The sequence below is a fragment of the Dunckerocampus dactyliophorus genome, chromosome 3, assembly GCF_027744805.1.
Source record: "Dunckerocampus dactyliophorus isolate RoL2022-P2 chromosome 3, RoL_Ddac_1.1, whole genome shotgun sequence".
Lineage (NCBI taxonomy): Eukaryota > Metazoa > Chordata > Actinopteri > Syngnathiformes > Syngnathidae > Dunckerocampus > Dunckerocampus dactyliophorus.
Window position 1 is genome coordinate 38,360,734 of NC_072821.1, and position 12,408 is coordinate 38,373,141.

Genomic DNA, 12,408 nt, shown 5'->3' on the forward strand with positions numbered 1-12,408 from the left:
CCGTATGAGGACATTCTTCCTCATCAGCCGAGGATTATGAAGCGGCAGCGCGGCCAGGAGGGGACGCATTAAAGCGCTTCTCGGCAAAGGCAGGTGGAGGCAGGAGGGGTGGTTAAGTAATGACAAACATTACGGGGAAGGTGTGCGAGGGAGTTGAGGCGTGGAGAGGAGAATGACAGGCTGCTGAGGACGGCAGAGGAAGATGATGCTGATGCTGCGCCATATGACTAGATGATGCTGTGTGGCAGCCAGTCTGGGGAGGGGGGTGTTCATCTAGTTTACGTAATCCTGACCGGAGGTTTACTGGATAGGTCTTCATTTCATTTCATGCCCCCACCAAACACTTCACTGCTGCTCTTTCACCCAAATACTGCTTTTTTACAGCACTAGTACTAGTACTAGTACTAGTACTACAATACTAGGACACCTTACATGTGACCCATCACGTTCACTTTGGCTATGAGTTTGCCCCCTCCCTGATTTCTTCTTTTGTTTTGCATGTTTGTCAATGTTTTACATCATCAAACTAATGTAAATATTAGTCAACGACAACACAACTCAACACAAAACGCAGTATTTACATTTTTATGATAAAGGGAGAAAAATAATCCAAACCTACTTGACCCTGTGTGAAAAAGTGATTGCCCCCCCCCTGTGAAAACATAACTGAGATGTATTAAGATATGTTGGTGTGGAAAAGGTTTTCACACCGGAGTTCAAGTGGAAAAAGTTATAAAGCCATTTCTAAAGCTTTGGGACTCCAGCCAACCACAGTGAGAGCCATTATCCACAAACGGCCAAAACATGGAACAGTGGTGAACCTTCCCAGGAGTGGCCGGCCAACCAAAATGACCCCAAGAGCGCAACGATGACTCACCCGAGAGGTCACAAAAGACCCCACAACGACATCCAAAGAACTGCAGGCCTCACTTTCCTCAGTTAAGGTCAGTGTTCATGACTCCACCATAAGAAAGACGCTGGGCAAAAATGGCCTGCATAGCAGAGTTCCAAGACCAAAACCACTGCTGAACAAAAACAACATTAAGGCTCAAAAACATCTTGATGATCCCCAAGACCTTTGGGAAAATACCCTGTGGTCTGATGAGACAAAAGTTGAAGTTTTTGGAAGGTGTGTGTCCCATTACATCTGGCATAAAAGAGCATCATAGCAACAGTAAAATATGGTGGTGGTAGTGTGATGGTCTTCAGGACCTGGAAGACTTGCTGTGATAAATGGAAGCATGAATTGTGCTGAAGGAGAATGTTGGTGACCTCAAGCTGAAAGCAACTTGGGTTCTGCAGCAGGACAATGATCCAAAACACACCAGCAAGTCCACCTCTGAATGGCTGAAGACTTTGGAGTGGTCTAGTCCAAGTCCTGACCTGAATCCTTTTGAGATGCTGTGGTATGACCTTAAAAAGGAAAAGCCTCCAATGTGGCTGAATGACAACAATTGTGCAAACTTCCTCCACAGCGCTGGAAGAGACTCATCGCAAGTTGATTGCAGTTGTTGCTGCTCAGGGGGGCCCAACCACTTACTAGCTTTAGGGGGGCATCCCTTCCTCACACAGGGCCACGTAGGCTTGGATTTGTTTTCTTTCTTAATAATAACGTTTCATTTAAAAACTGCATTTAGTGTTGAGTTGTGTTGTCATTGACTACTAATTCAATTTGTGTGATGATGTGAAACATTTAAGTGTGGCAAACATCAGGAAGGGAGTTTGCAAACACTTTTCACACGACTGTATTGGTAGAGCACTTTTTAAAGTACTCGAAGATACTACTAAAGTTACTGCTTAAAAACATGCAATACACAATATTTACAGGCTTAAAGCAGTGTTGATATATTATGTGATACTGTAGATGTCAATGTTTTTTTTAACAAAAGTATTCTTCGCACTTTCTTTGCGCAATTCTGCGCCAACTGCAATGTGTGTAGCGCCATATTAGCACATGTTGGCTTGTTTCCTTTCTGTGTTTTTTCCTCGTGATTACGGATGATTCGAGTTTTAGGACACCGACGTCGCTGCTGGAATTGAAGCAGTCGGAGTGCAATGAGTCACTTGAATTGATAAAGAAGTGAGCATTTAACTGCGGCCATGAACATTTTGCTAAATGCAAACATTTCCTCGGGGCGTCCATATTTGCTTAGTATTTATAGTCCTAATCTGCATCCTCTGAAGTGTTGTTTAGACAAAACTGCACTGCACAGATTTGCATATTAAATATGAGATGGATGTCCTTACCAAAGAAACCACAAACTTTCCCTCATTAATAAAAAGAAAAGAAAAAAAAAACTTGACTGAGATTAAGAACTGCACAAATTCCAGCAAGTATGCAGACGCACCACCCATAAAAAGTTGGGCATATTGGGCTTTTGGGTGAGCTAACTGTTTGTGAGTAGTGTCCAATGTGGTGTTCTACTTCGTTAAACCAAACCAGTGTAATAAAACACAGCTTGTTGCTTCTGCTTATTATTTGTCATCCCCCCCCCGTAGCTCCCTGCATGCCGCCATCAAACGTTACCACAAACTTCATCCTGACTGATTGTTGTTGTTTGTTTTGTTTTTTCTGTCTTCCAGTCCCTTCGGCGCCAACAGACTCGGATTCGGGCCGCCCAGACGAGGACACGTTCGGGGTGAGTTTTTCTTCTTCTTCTTTTCCTAAATGATGCTAATTGAAACAGCTGCAGAAGACGTCGCCGCTGGACTCCGCGTCTTTTAATTTTTGTCAAAAGCGGCCTTGAGGTGTTTGTGATGTGTGTGGACACAAAGCGTGAGGCGCACACGCGCACACAACTTTATTTTGGACAGACTTTATGGTCCTGGCTTCCTTTCTTTGGAACAGAAGAATCAGAACGTGTGATTACTAAAGTAATTACTTCAAGTCATAATTCATAGCATTTGACTGGAAGAAGAAGTTTTGGCACAAAAACATTATTTAAATAAGCCTAACAAATAAAATGCACTTTTGACTTTGATTTTTGGTTTCAAAATTTGCTTATGTTGCATGATAGTGCATGACATGCTGCTTCTTGCTTGGAAGAAGAAAAACGACGACAATCGGACCCAAAATGTCCACAAATCTCATCTGTCACTACGAGAATATGTTTAGTCATGATTACGATTGCCGTTTGTTTGTTGGTTTCACGGAAATTCACGACACCGCATGGCATGCTACTCAAGGCGCCAAGGAAGTAAACACACACTTTTGGATTTCAGATATTTCATTTCGCTTACATTCCACTTTTTGCAGTGTGGCGTAGTCGGACTTTCAAAGCGGGCTTCCAGAGAGTGCATGATATGCTGCTGTTGTGGTTGTTAGTTGTCAGGAGATTGGGTGATGCATGATATGCTGCCACGAAGACGTGAGGACCCACATTTTCCACAAATCTGCTACACGTGGTTACGAATGCGTCATGTGATTAGCGTCGCTATGCTAGCCTGACGTGATGGTTTTATTTTGGAAATTGAAGGTTGATTTTGTTGCCTTTTTTTTTTGTCCAATAAAAAAATGGAGCTAAATGACGTTTTGAAGCACGGCAGCGCTGGGACGTCAAAAAACACGTCAGGTGATTAAAGGGGTTGGCCGCCCCGGCGGGGAGTAATTGCTCTTTTCCTAGCGGGACAAAGCAAGGATGTAATAACCTGAAAATGGCCGATTTCCATTCTGGCCGCCGTGTGAGCGATGGCGCTCGGACGTGGCCGTTATTCACTTTATGAATCACGCCTGCGCTTTCACCGCCGTGACGCTCCTGCGAGGGAAAGTAGCCCATCATGGCCGTGTTGGCTTCTTGGACTCACGGCAGGAATGAAATGGCCACCTTTCAGAAGAGGCTAAAGCGTGCTGCCGTGACATCACGCTGCAGAGCGCCGGTGTTGCCGTCTACGCACGAGAGCGGCAAGACCGCCTCGGGGAACAATTCTGTTGAAAACACACACAGCACCGAAAACTGTTAGCATAACACAACGCCGAGTAACTCAGACGGGGTGCTTGCCTGAGACTGCTGGAGAAACACGCACACGCACGCGCACGCGCCGTACGGCCGCTACACGCTACACGCTACACCACAGAAGAAGAATGCTGGCGACCACACTTTCTCCTGTCATTTATTCCTCCATTCATTCATTTATTATTCATTCATTAGCGTCTATCATTCATTCATCCTCAATTCATTCAATTACAATTATTGAATGGATACCACGCTGTCTGATATCATTTTTTTAATGGATACCACACTGTCTGATATCATTTATCCTGAATTAATTCATGTATTATTTAATGGATACCATGCTATCTGATATCATTTATATTATTTTTTTCAATGGATACCACATTGTCTGATATCATTTATCTTGAATTCATTCATTTATTATTATTGAATGGATACCACGCTGTCTGATATCACTTTTTTAATGGATACCACAGTGTCTGATATCATTTATATTATATTTTTTTTTAATGGATACCATTCTATCTGATATCATTTATATTATTTCTTTGTAATGGTTACCACAGTGTCTGATATCATTTATCCTGAATTCATTCATTTATTATTATTTAATGGCCATCATGGTGTCCGATATCATTTATATTATTTTTTTAAATGAATATTATTATCTAATGGATACCACAGTGTCTGATATCATTTATCCTGAATTCATTCATTTATTATCTAATGGATACCACAGTGTCTGATATCATTTATCCTGAATTCATTCATTCATTATTATTTAACGAATCATTTTGCCCAATAAGACGTCTTCTGATTGTGGTTTCCTCTCCCTCGTGCAGGTTTCCATCGCCGTGGGTTTGGCGGGCTTCGCCTGCGTCCTCCTCCTCGTCCTTTTCGTCCTCATCAACAAGTACGGGCGACGCTCCAAATTCGGAATGAAAGGTGAGTCCGCGTCTTGTTTTTCGCTCACAAAAAGTCGTCTTCTCTTTTCCCCGCACCCTCCAGAGCTCTCATTTGGACGCGTCATGTTGTCGTTTTCCCCGCGAGAGGACAATCGGCGCGACGGTGTTGGCTCAGCGGGACACGTTTGTGTGTTGCTTATATTTTGGTGTCCCTCATGCATTTTGGAGCGCAGGATCAATATTGAAGGGCATTGTGTGCGCAAATGAGGTCAATGCGTTGGACAAACACCTCATCTGTTTACTGTGGGCTAGCTGCGGGAGGCGCCAACGAGAGCCTGAATTCATTAGCGGACTGCGAGCTGTCCGTCACGCGCGGGCACTCGCTTCTGTTTGGCTTTTTAGGATGCTTTCATCATGGCGGCTCTTGCCAAATTGTGCCTCGTGTTACTCAGACGCTGTCGTGTCATTGGTTTGCCTTCTCTATTAGTCGCACTCAAGCTAGCACCTGCTTTGCTTTTAAACCAGTGCCACCTGCAAGCAGTGCCAATTGTTCTGTTGGTTGTTATCAGCGATTGGATGGATGGTTAGCTTACTAGCCTGCTAGCTTCCACCAATAAGCGTCTTTTACAGGGCTGGCCAGCGGCTTTAACCAATTAGCTAAGTAGCCTGGCGGACTCTGAACCCTCGGTCGCTAACAGCATATAAAAGTGTGACTTAGCTACCTTTTGTGTTTTTAAAGGCTGGCAAGCCAACTAGCCTGCAAGTGTCAGCCGCCACTGGTAGCCCATAGCAACTTGTTAGCCTGGTAGCGTCAACAATTAATGTTAAGTTGTGCTAGTTGCCGACCCCCACTTCTGCCAAAAATTGTCCACAAGCCACAGCAGTTGGTCTGCTAGCTAGCCGGTAAGCTAACTACCAAAGCAAGCTCTGTCACCATCTCTAATTAGGTAACTAACTTAGTCGGTTGCTACCTCAGGCTACTCTGTTGTCACTGCTGTCTTCAAGGCCGGCTAGCTGACTGATAGCAGCTTGTTAGCCAATTAGCCTGGTAGCCTGAAATCAATGTGTAAATAAACCAGTTGGCAACGTTACAGGACTTACCTTTGTCGCTATCTGTGTTTGAATGGGCGAGTTAGCTAACTCGCCTAGTAGCTTCTAAGTGTCTATTAAAGGGCTTGCCAGCAGCTTTAGCCTGGAAGTGCAAGCGTCCATTAATATGTAAACTGTGCCAGTTGGTGAGCCCGCTTCTGCCAAAGACCGGGCAGACAAGCCACAGCAGTCGGTCTGTTAGCTAGCCCGTAAGCTAACTAGCAAAGCAAGCTCTGTCATCATTTACATTTGAAGTTCTAAACATCTGCTGATGTCCTGTTGTTTGTTTCTGTTGCGATTGTTATTGTTGCCGGTGGTGTTGTCTGTCTGTATTGTCCCCGCACTTCCCAATCAGTCCTCATTTCTCTTCTTCTCTGTCCCGTCCTGCTCCGGTCCAGCCGCTCCAAGTTTGCACAACAATAAACATCAAATAAAGTCAAATCAAATCTACAGAACAGGAAAAGAGTACCTTACACTTTTCCCTGGCGGAGAAAGTCTGTTTAGCAAGCAAAGGCGTCAAGAGCAACAATACTATCTTCCCAATGGCTGGACAGGACAAAAAATACATACAAAAATAAATAAATACATGTCAAGTCTGGGAGTCTCGGTCGCTATCAGCGCATGATTGGTCAAGTTACAGTTGCTACCTCAGATATTTCAGAATTGGTTAGCCAATTAGCCTGGTAGCGTCCGTAAATGTCTAAATAAACCAGTTAGCAACATTATGCTACTGACCTTGGTCGCTATCTACGGTTGAATGTGCGAGTTAGCCTTTCAGGGCTCTTCGAGGGCACTCTCTTGCTAACCGGTTAAGCTAGCGTGGCGGGGTCAGCCACCCGCAATCCTTAGAGCAGGGGTCACCAAGGTTTGTCCTTGTGAGAGCTACTTTTACAAAATGAAATTGGCCAAGAGCTACTCATTTTTCTAACATTTCTTTTCAGAGCTTATTTTAAACCCAAACAAAGCGAATATGCTTGTTTTACCAGAACATGAACAAAATGCTGGTGTCCACAACTCACATGTTGTATTTCACAATGCATTTCTTTCTACTGTTCTTTCATTATTAACTGGAAACCTGAATGAAAAGCAGGCTTGCGGGCACCTCATGTGGTCGTGGGGGCTACCTGGTGACCCCTGCTTGAGACTATGTTCTCTCTAAAGTGCCACTGTAGCCATAGCAGTGGGCGAGCTAGCTAGCTGGTAAGCTAACTATAAAAGGAAGCGCTGTCGCTAGTTTTTGGCCACTATGTAAAAGTAGAAATGGCCAAGTTAGCTACCTCAAACCGTAGTCTCCATTAAGACCTGTCTTACCGTTGATGCTAGCTAGCCGCTTAGCTGACTAGCATGACGTAGCAGGTTGAATGAGCTGTAGGATAAGAAATGTCAACAATTTTCTTGTTTAAATGGTTTATTTTTGCCACGTTGCTGCTACTTGTCGTGTCTTAATATGAATGCTTCAGGGACTGGTTAGCCACTCGCTAGCACCGGCGCCGCAAAGTTAATTGAGTATGTCCGCCATTGCGTGGTCTTTATCCTTCCACTTGTGTCTCTTGAAATGACACCCAATGTCACCCCCATAGCCAGCAAGCTTGTTCTTCTCTTCCATATCGTTAGCGTGGCGTGAAGTAGCATTAGCCGCCGCCGTCGCCCGCTACCCTTAATGACCTACTTTACAGGATTAGTTCATTTACTTCATACCTCGCCAAGAAGAAACTCTGGGCTGTAATTATTTAGGGGGTGGCAATTATTGCATTGGCTCCAAGACGGCTCCAATCAAGGATGAGTCTTGCGAGGTAATGAGGCCTGACGGAACGTCACGCTGCAAGACGTGCTGGGGGACGGAACCCAGAACCACGAGGAATGCAGACAAAAAAAAAGTAAGAGCGCGTCTTCGTCACACGGTGCTCCTTTGAACCTGTTGAAGTTGACGCCCCTCAGACCGGCTGATCAAAATGGCCCCCGCATCCTTTGACTTTTCGGTGTTTTATTTTGGTGGGGAAAAGTTTGGGCACCTGTGGTGTGCGGCGTTGCGGGGAGTTGCGGCCTATTAGCAGCTGGCAACGGGTGGGAGGCGGGGCTGATGGAACCTGACAGACCAGATGGTCTCCTTCACAGCTTTGACGAATCCAGATGGGGGGGGGAAGAACAGAGTTGATGGGAAGTGGTGGTTTTAAAAAGTAAAAAAAAAAAAAAAAAGATGTATGACTTTTTTTTTTTTTTCGAAAGAAGTTTACCCTCACAGTCTTACTCAGGGATGGGGATGAGACGATACAGTCCTAGCATCGGCTCCGATACCAGCCTAATTTCCACATCCATGAGCCATGTCTGTGCAAAAGAACATCAGCGAATGTAGCTAGAAGAATATCAGCAAACTTAGCCAAAAGCGTTTCAGCGAGCGTAGCTAGGAGAATACTAGCAAACGTAGCCGAAATAGTGTCAGTGAGCATAGCTAAAATAACATCAGCAAACGTAGCCAAAGGAGTATCTGCAGAGGTGGTTAGAAGAATATCAGCCAGCATACAGTAGCTGCAATATTATAAGCAAAGAAGAATATTAAGAATGTCAGCAAACGTATCCAAAAGCGTATCAGTGAGCATAGCTCCTGGTGTGGGGGCCGTGATGACCAGGACACGCTGTGCTTGTGTGGCCTGATTGGGGCGTTGCTGAGGGGGTGTGATGGGGCCTTCAACAGAGACATGGTCCATTGCCAGGGCGGGATTGAGCTGATGGCTCTCTGGTGGGATGTCAGGACCTCACACTGTTCTCCACAAAGACCTGATGGCTCGTGTGCGTGTGTGTGTGTGCACGTGTGCGTGTGTGTGTGTGTGTGTGTGCACGTGTGTGTGTGTGTGTGTGTGTGTTGTGTATCAGCTGGACGGCCCCAAGAAGTCACTACCTTGAGACGGAGCCTTAATGGATTTTCGCAGCACTAAATCTCAGCGTCTCTTTGGCTTGTTTGATGCGGTGTTGTCTGCAGGTCTTCAATAAGAAGTGGTGTGTTTTTGTTGGAGGTACCAGGGTCTCCTACACAAATGGGCCCCCCGCAGTCGAGCTGCTCCGACTGCACACAAAAGCGTTTTTTGTGCCCTTTTATGGCCGTGCATTCCGTCTTGATGTGCACGAGAACATGGACTCATGGACTCGATCGATCCGTCTCAGGCTTACCTTGAAGCACCGGGCCGGTCTCCTGGCTTTGTGGCTGCAGGCACCGGGGGGGTAAAAGAGAGGTTTGTCTGCGGGGAATCGATATTGAGCGTCTTTAGAGAAAGACACTCGGCGTGTGGATAAGGACGGTGCTCCCCTCATCTTCAAACAACCCCGATGCTCCACTGATGCTCGTGCAGGTGTTGTTGTACCAAAGTCACTCTTTAAGCCTTTTTATGATGTTTGTTTGAGGGAAAAAGGCCCTCAAACGCTCGCTTCCTCCTCATGGACATGACGCACTCAGCACGTTACGTAACACTACTTTGAAAAAACTACGTTATTTTGAAATGATAGCTTTTGAAATGCAATTATTCCTTCTACTGAAAGGTGTATAGAATTGGGGATTAGCATACATGCTAACACTTTTTACCCCAGGGACCGATTTGGTTGCATTTGACTCCTGTGAGAAGCAAATATTTTTGATAAACAACACAGAAAAAATGCCAATGTTCTGTCAAAATTGAGAAAACAAATACATTTCAACGGAAAACTGCCACTTTTTGGGGAATTTTGCCCATCATCCACAATGCTTATGAGACATGAGCTCACGCTTGTGCGTTCTAAAGCTATAAAAACACCTAAAAAGAGGCAGCTAAGCATGCACGTGCATATCAACCAAGCTACAGCAACATTGTCACTGTTATTGTTATTAACATTGTTATGCCAAAGAACTACGTCACTGGCGTAGTGACACCTCGCTGGCTGCTGACGCGTGTCACCATCTTAAAGTAAGTCAGTCAGACACGGTTTTTCGTTTATTCATTTTGAGGGAACAGGATAAGCTAGCGTGACGTCGCTGCTCCAATGAGACTGTAATGTTAGCGCCGTAGCTCCCACAGCTATGCTAGTGCTTCTTGAAGACGTGAACGCTTAAACAGCCTCAACTCGGCATCAAGACTGGATTTTGGACAACACGCTTCCCGGATAAACAGCTGCCCCCCCCCCCAGTGTAATAAGCCACCCGTCGCAGTACGAGATCAGTCTTTGATGAAGTTGAGGACGCTGCTGCGATTACGCGTCATTAAAAAGGCGTGTGGGTTTAATCATAAGAATTAAAAGTAAATGCTGCAATTTTCTCAGCCACTCCAGATGAGGTTTTTATTTTGTAATTTTATTTGTGACTTCCAGCCGGCGAACGTCCAAATGAACGCATCTTCGGTCCATTGTCTGGGAAAGTGGAACAGGACGCCGCATGGAAAATGGTTTTAAATGGCTGCTTTTTTTTTTTTTTTTTTTTAGCGGAACATCAGAAGGTAGCGGGGAGCGTCACGCGCGTAACGTTAATACTTCAGCAAGTTTTGCAAATGTTGCATCAGCCGCCAGGAAGCGGCGTAAAACGATACCTAAGTGAGGAAATGAGGAGTAATCGATGTGAGGACACAAAGCGCGTCACACGCACTTGCCATCGTTTCATGTGGAGTTTTGGAAATAAAACCTTTTCATGTCATTACGAGAGGCGGAGAGTGCCAGCGCGATTGAGCGCCACGTTGACTGCTGCATTGTGGGTAATTCCAGGGCCCCGTCCGTCCACAGTGGCTGCTGGCAGCTGCAGGCTGTTAGCATACGGCACAGAGGATGATGATGATGATGATACCAGCTATTTTTGGCCACGTTTCACTACCGAGTTTAAATTATGGAGTGAACGCAAAAAGGCTGAGGCGGCACGCGGGGGGGGGATGACAAATGATGGAATGAGGGCCACTCGGTTGAAAGATAACCCAGTAAAACGGGTTATTTGCGCCCCCTTTTCGGCAGGGTTTTCTACACTTCATCCTACATGCAGAAGGCCGCAAACATTCCTCACTTTGCTGGCTCACCAACCGCTGATGTAACTCTTCTGCTGCGGCACCGCTGCACACAAAAGGGTGAAAACTGGCCAAAACATGCACCTCTGCTGTGTTGCCCGTGCTATTATATTTCTCACAAATACACCACACGGTGGCGCTGTTATTCAACCACAAAAGTCAGATTGACGTAAAGTTAGTCGCAGCTTTGGCGCTCTACAAAACACCCACGGTAACTTCTGAGTGTTTAGCCGAATCAGCGTCGAAATCGGCGCATACCTTTAGGGGACTGGCAAGCGCGTGTGTGTAAAATTTGAGCAAGACTGGTTGAAAAATATGGCCGTTGTCAAGCAAAACACCCGTGTTCTGCAGCATTTGACCACAGCTCATGGGGGCGCCACCCATTGTTGCTTGTAATGTTGATATTCTTTGCTGTGCTACTGCCACCGCTAGTTTGGGTCACAATTCCCACAACAAATGCAGTTTTTCAAGCAGCGGTGGTCATGCTAATATCTTATTTTTAGAACCGCAGAAGAGCATATAGCGTCAAAGGAAGGGAATGTTGTAATCATACGAACCGGAGCCACGAGGTATATTTCTTTTATGCTGCCTGTGTCAAACACAAATGGGCGTCATGTTTCTTTAATCAGTTGAAACCTTTTTTGTACGCAAGGAGCTGCTGTGACACACATCTGACACTGACACGCCTCAACACACACACACACGCACACACACACACACACACACACACGCGCCTACGTGGTTGCACTTCCATGGATGGTAGCCTGCGGCAGCCTGGCTAACCTCCGTGATCCAGACGTGCACGTCAGGACGGCTTACCCTCCTCTTCACTACATTACCTGAACCAGGCCCCGGGATGATGCCCCAACCCCCACCACACACACACACACACACACACACACACACACACACACACAGCAGTAGTATTTATTGCATCACTGCCTTTGCTTGGCCTCGGCTGGCCAGCGTGAGCGTTTCTTCTTCTGCTGCCGGCCAGCAAGACTTGACACTCACAGATCATTTGATGATGATGATGATGATGGCCTAACATGTGTTCATCAAACACATGAGTCGGAGTCACGTGACCATCTGTAACGCTCTCAAAGCTTTAACCTTCCCCACCTTTTAAGCACAATCTTGTTTTAGTTATTGATTAGCACATTGACCGGAATAAAAGACGACCGAGGACGTTGTGTCACCGCTGCTTCTCTCCAGGCCGCTGGTGCGTGTGAATGACGGGAGGAAAAGCTCCGACACGCTTGTAGAGAAGTGGTTGGGCGCCACCTGCGGGTTTGCATGCATAAATCTCTGGGATATAAGATGACTCGTCTTGTTCGTTTTCTCACCTAACGGATGCCAGCCAGTGTGTTTTGGTGTCAGCGGACGGATGGAATCTACTGCATTTGTTGGTGTCTATTACCTCCACCAAGCTCAAAGGTTGTATTGTTTTGA

The 12,408-nt window shown here is 45.8% G+C and overlaps 1 protein-coding gene across 3 annotated transcripts in view; it reads left to right on the plus strand.

The window, feature by feature from the left end:
* ntrk3b (neurotrophic tyrosine kinase, receptor, type 3b) overlaps positions 1-12,408 on the plus strand; it is a 291,634-nt gene that overhangs the window by 156,463 nt on the left and 122,763 nt on the right. For all 3 annotated transcript variants that reach the window (XM_054770394.1, XM_054770393.1, XM_054770395.1), the window contains 2 exons: positions 2,584-2,639; positions 4,796-4,898. In XM_054770394.1, coding sequence (XP_054626369.1) covers positions 2,584-2,639; positions 4,796-4,898 — 159 coding nt within the window. The remainder of the gene's footprint in view (positions 1-2,583; positions 2,640-4,795; positions 4,899-12,408) is intronic.